Genomic DNA, 6000 nt, shown 5'->3' with positions numbered 1-6000 from the left:
CACACACGCAATGACAAAGACAGTAAAGATACAGTTTCAGAAGTCAACCCAGCTTCTCAGGCCTAGTCGTAGACACTAGAACCCAGCAGGAGAACTGAGAAAGAAAGGGATGGAGAGGAGAGGAGAGAAACGATATAAAACCTAAGAACCAGTGATAAACAGCGGAAAAGAAGGAGAAAGGGGGTGAGATGGACAAAGGCTATGGGAAAGAGAAAGAAAAGGTGTGCGTGAGTGTGAGAAATTGAGAGAGAGAGAGAGAGAGACTGGAGGAGGGGAGGGGAAGAGTGGAGGAGAAGAACAGGAGGAGGGTCATGGTGAGGGAGGAGGAGTGAATGTGAGAGAAAGAGAAAGAGTGCGTGCGGCTCAGTTCACTGCAGAAAGCCAGAGAGCAGAAGATCAAGAAGTAAAACGTAAAAAAAACCCTCATTTTAATAAGACTTAGAGCGTTGGAATCACAGAACGTATGTTACCGAGTGAACAGTGAGACAATCCCGCGCAGTGTACAACAACAACAGCAGCTGCAGCAGCGGGGAATGGAGCTAATTAGCCAGAGCCAAGCGGACTGGCTTTATTCTACGATTTAAACACAATTACACTACGGGATTAGAGCATGGGATTTCACTGCCTTATCGCAGAGAGAGGCTAACGCAGGTATGTGCTGTTTCTTTTTTCCAGCGGTTGTTTTAAAACGTATATATTTTGAGCAGAATCCCGGTGAGAGGGAGAAAGAATAACAGGAGCCTCATTAGCATTGCAGGCTTTTACTGCAGAGAAATAAGATCCACAGAGAGAGAGAGAGACAGGGGCAGAGAAGGATATTAGGACAGGGCCTTTATCATATGGGATATACAGTGATAAAACCGTCACATTTTGTTACTCTGAACGCCTGGCTCCTCTGAATGTTTTCATAGGTTTATTTCTTATCGCCCTTCAGCCTTTTTCTGCTTTGTCCACGGCGTCGTTTTATTTTTTTTAGTTCCTAATTTAAAGACATTAAAGCCCAGCTGTAATTAGGCTTAGGCCTCTAATCTCTCATTAACTCCATAGGCTTGGACTCCTGTAATATCCGTTAGGCTGCTTTGTTTTTTTTTTTTTTTTTTTACTTATCGTTTTATGCCCTGAATTGTGGCCGGTGAGTTGAGGGCGGGAGGGGGGGCAGATATTAAGGAGGGGAGGGGGAGGGGGGACACATTTTGATGAGACACATGCCCAGTGTAAGAGGTCTGTGAGGGAATCAGACTGGTGTTTTGTAGTGAGGCTGTAACGTTAGAGGGCACACGGGGTCAGAATATCAGGCCGCTAATGTCATTATTATGACCAAAATAAACCCTCTTATGGTTAAATAGATTCGGTTGTGGGCTGATAGACAAATATAGACTCGAGTTAAAGTGGACCCAGTGCAAAAAGTTAAATAAACACAGGGTTAAAGGATTTATAACAGACTTAGCATTAAAGTATTATAATAAACCTAGGTGTTTAAAATTGACTGGAAAAACCCCAAGAAAAAATTAAGATTAGGGGTAAAACAAACTCTGGATTAGATAAATTAGACCGGTTCATTATAAAATGGACCCTAATCTGGTTTTAAAATAATCACAGACACATCAAGACTTAAAATCATTCAGGGTTAGGCATAATATTAGTAAATGTTGTTAAAGTTGAGGTAATCAAAAAGGTGTGCTCTTTTTATATACACTTTTATACTTCCTTGAGTCAGGATATGTGTTTATTTGAGACTGTGTGGTATATGTTTCTTCTGTCGCTTCCAGGATCATTAAAGTTTTAACATATGTCTCAAACAGACAGGTCTGTCTTGTCCTTTGCTGTTAATGTCGACGGACGTAGCCGCAGTGATGCTGCCGGTCAGCCGGGGGATGATGGACACGGACCCTTCGGCTGCTGGACACACAAACAACCCAGCCAGTGCGTTACGGGGACTGAAGAGAGGTGACCCAGAGCCTGACACTCATGCACTCTCTCTCACACACACTCCAGCCACCGCAGCAGAGTGTAAACGGCCACGGATGGATGGAGCCGGAGAACTCGGACAGGTAAGAAGAGAGGGTGTGGCGTCTGTGGGGATGTGAAAACGATGAGTGTGTGTGTTATTTCAAGTGCACTTTAAAATAGACTTTTAAGCTCAATCAGAGTCTTATTCACTATCAGCATACGCAAACACAGAGTGCAACTCCAAGGAAAAAAGCTCAGTCAAACAGGTTAACACCACTAAATGTGTAACAGAAGTCAGCATTAATTAGCATCTTGATATGTGATGGTTTAAAAAAAAATACACTTTGATATTTAAAATTATAATCACTGAATTACTGTTATCAGCTGCTTCCTCTTTATGGTCACATTACAATCTCATTTTTATTGTGATGTTCGTGCAGCTGTTTTAGTGTTATTCATCTGAACATATTCACAACTCGTAGTAAATGTTTTAGTGGCATCCTTTACGTAAAACCCTGGCCAGAAAAGGTTTTAATTTAAAATGTATTGCACACGCTCTTATCTAAAATGATTCACGGTGTTACTATAGTCACACGGTTGCATTAGGCGTTAGGAATCTTGCGCAAGGACAGTTAAGAACCCTAATTCACATTGATACCAATCTTATTTTTTTTGTATGTGTCCAGCATACAATTGTAATTTAAAATGTAAAAATTCTCCAGCTGTTTTGTCATTTTTATAGTAACTTGTGTGGTACTAAAAATGTAAAAAGGAAAAAAAATGGCAACTGAAAGGAATTTATATTTGTTATGAGTTCCTTCAAAAAAAAGAGCTGCAAAAGCATGTCCATCGATTTGTTCTGTTCTTGGGGATAGTATTGTATCCAAAACTACTTCTGATATAAAGATGTAGAGTTTGATGTTCGAGGTAATGTACGTAATAAAATGGCAATTGCCATATTTTAATATTTTAATACTACACAACAGTCATCATTAAATGGCAAAAAAAGTGGGAGAATGTTTGAATTTTGAATTGCAGTTATACACAACACAAACTCATTAACCTTTTTTTCTACACTTATTTTATAATCTTGGTATGTGAGCAGTATTAACGCTTCAGACCCAGGGAACAGTTTTTATATCGTCACAACTCTCAGTGTGTGTTTGTGGTCTGTGTGACACTCATCATTAAAGGAGCTTTAGTTTTTGAAAAGTTGGAAAATCTACAAAATAGTGCCATGTTTGTGATGTGAAAGTGTGCCTTTTAGATTCTTTTAGGATCGTGTAAAGCTTATATCGGTTTGATATATTCATTTTGTATTTTGAAAATGTGGAAAACAGATGTCTTCATATTGTTCTGCACCAGAGACAAAATAGAAAATGGTGAAATCAATCTTTGAGCCTTGTTTATATCTTGTTTGCCTGCTTTTTTTTTCTTTTTTGGGCGATGGGCCGTTGCTACGCTCAAAACCACTTTTCCATTTTCTGTTTTATTCTGTCGCAGGACTCTTTGAATAGAGCGTGATTGCACCATGTGCCAAATTTTCAAAAAGAAAAATACACAATGGGAAACCATACATAGATTGAATGTGTGGCTGGCGCCATCGTTTCTGTATTTGGATTGTTTGATTCTTATACAGACAGAAAAGTTAAAGTTAAACCTGCTCGTGTTCTGACCTGTCAAATTATATACCGTCTGGGTCAGTACCTTTTGAGAGGCAGAAGTGATGAAGGTGTCTGTGTGTGGTTAAGCTTTGTGGTCGCACATTGCTGAGAAAGCGGAGTTCAATCACAGCAATCGATCGCAGAGGTCAGAGCTGGAGGAGTAGTCAGACAAAGGAGAGAGAGGGAGTCAGCGAGGGATTCTGTGCGGTGGAATATACACTACTCAGGGGAATGTGGTTGGTCTGACTGGACAATATTTTCCATAAATATGCTGTATAAGTGTAACAACACCCCTAAAATATATTAACAGGCACCTGCATATTAAAAAAAACCCTGTGGATCAGGGTCTTCCCTGAAGGGCTTGTGTGGTCTGATGATCTCCAGTGCTGTTGATATACTCCGAGCAGTCACGTAAACACTAAGATGATATATGAGCATTGCTTTTTGATCTTAGAGCAAAAAAAAGGAAAGGACCTGCTGAGAGGGAAGACTGAACGGGAGGCAGAACTCCATTTGGAATGCTGGCATGGGTTTGAAAGTTGGGTAAAGTCTTCTCTGACTCCAGATGAAATCCACAAGCGAAATATTTGTTACATAAAATGTCCCAATTTACTTCTGTACTGAGATTATTAGGCTATAATCCGCTAATTTACATGGTACTGAATGAATGCTAACACTACCACACAGACGAGTCATTCATTCTCAGATAGAGTGCTTATTTTGGGTGATTAATTTTCTAGATAACAGTCATATAATAATTATGATATTATTAGTAAACAAACAACTACTACCATGTTATAGTGCAGTGTATAGCACAAGGTCTTAAAGAGAGGCATCCATTAAGTGTGAGAGAAACACAGAGTTGATTCTAAATCACTCTATACTCCCTATGTAGTGCACAAGTCGTTAAATGAGTGAAGCTAGTTCTTAATAGTGCATTATGTATTTCTAATAAAGCGTTATTTATGTGTGTATACTGCTAGCTGCCTGTGTATTGTACTGTATTTTAATGACGTACATACTTCACTATACAGGGAGTGAGGAGGTATTTGCATGGCAGCCAGAGAGAGGCATGCTTTTGCGCACATGCAGTTTTCTTTCGTCCACATGAGAACTGTGACCGGCGTTTTTCAAAAAATCTCCACCTCGGACAGCGTTTTCGAACGGGTGCCCAAAATGCAGACACAGTCCTTAGTTTGGCACAGAGTTATGACACAACCCTCAGACAGGGGTTATCTTTTCTAAGGGGCATTCTTTCTGAGTTGTGATATTCTCAGCCTGCCTCTAGGGCAAGGTGCACTGTTAGAGCGGCCATTTACTAAAATCCTGTGTTACTCTGTGTTATAAGCCCGGGAACTTTGATTTTAATCAGCATCACAGAGGACAAACTTGGTTCACAAGAAGTGGTTGCTGGGGTGGTGATAAAATGGTGGGATTATGCAGCAATATTTCCATTTTTAGGCAGTATTGTAAATCTTGGAATGGTCTTAATGAGTATTGCTTTGGACAGCTGAGTTTCCTGAAAACTGTAGTAGTCTCATGAACATTCCTGATGTCATTGTTATGAAAATGCTTAGCTTTATTAGCACAATAACCTCAAGCAACAAAGTCATGTGAAAAAGAAACTGATCCACTGCAACGGCTGACATCACCCTGAGCACCGGTTCAGTTCCTCATACATCTGGGAATACAGGCATTTGAATGCCATATTATATATTAATATATATATAATATTACTCTTAATTAGAATGATAAAAACATGCTGAGAAAAAAATGCAAAATCTGCAATACAAAAAAAAAAAAAGTGACATTCAAGCCAAAAACCTCTTTTGTAAAATTCTGAGGGTGTTTGAGAGCAGTCTAATGTGTTCACGAAGCTACAGTGTCTGTAAATGGGTAAAGTCTTGGTCTGGTATGCTAGGCTTTCTCTCTCTCTCTTTTTTCTTTCTCTCTCTTTTCTTTCGCCCACGCAAGAGAAACAGCATCTGGAAATTTTAAAAAAACAGATGAGGATATTGCTCTGTTCCTGTTCCATAGCTGGGGTAATATTGAATTATTTTTGCTGTAGATGGAACTGACTCTAAATTTGGCAGAGCGTAAACTGCATGAAAGTAAACGCAGACCCAAAGTGCTACAAAACTTAACAACTCAAGTAGAAAATGAGTTTCTGTGATAATTCAAACAATAAATAAAACATACAGACATGTTTAACTTAAGCCACATACAGCAGTCATTTTTTTCACTCTCAGACATACAGTTCCACCTTAAAAGATCAGACAACCGAACGTATACAAACCAGAGAGAACGGTGTTTGTCTACATTTATAGACATTGCCTTTAAGAGAGAAATTTAAGCATACTTAATATAGAAATATAAAACCTTAGCT

At 39.3% G+C, this 6000-nt stretch overlaps 1 protein-coding gene across 4 annotated transcripts in view; it reads left to right on the top strand.

The window, feature by feature from the left end:
* The first annotated feature begins 327 nt into the window (after positions 1-327).
* Positions 328-6000, top strand: part of LOC136699636 (RNA binding protein fox-1 homolog 2-like) — a 35924-nt gene continuing 30251 nt past the window's right edge. For 3 of the 4 annotated variants that reach the window (XM_066674526.1, XM_066674524.1, XM_066674522.1), the window contains exons 1-2: positions 328-651; positions 1803-2051. In XM_066674526.1, coding sequence (XP_066530623.1) covers positions 1830-2051 — 222 coding nt within the window. In that variant the 5' untranslated portion in view covers positions 328-651; positions 1803-1829. The remainder of the gene's footprint in view (positions 652-1802; positions 2052-6000) is intronic. The other variant, XM_066674523.1, reaches the window with a different exon arrangement.

Source organism: Hoplias malabaricus, chromosome 6 (genome assembly GCF_029633855.1).
Source record: "Hoplias malabaricus isolate fHopMal1 chromosome 6, fHopMal1.hap1, whole genome shotgun sequence".
Classification (NCBI taxonomy): domain Eukaryota; kingdom Metazoa; phylum Chordata; class Actinopteri; order Characiformes; family Erythrinidae; genus Hoplias; species Hoplias malabaricus.
This window is presented reverse-complemented; position numbering and strand designations above follow the sequence as displayed.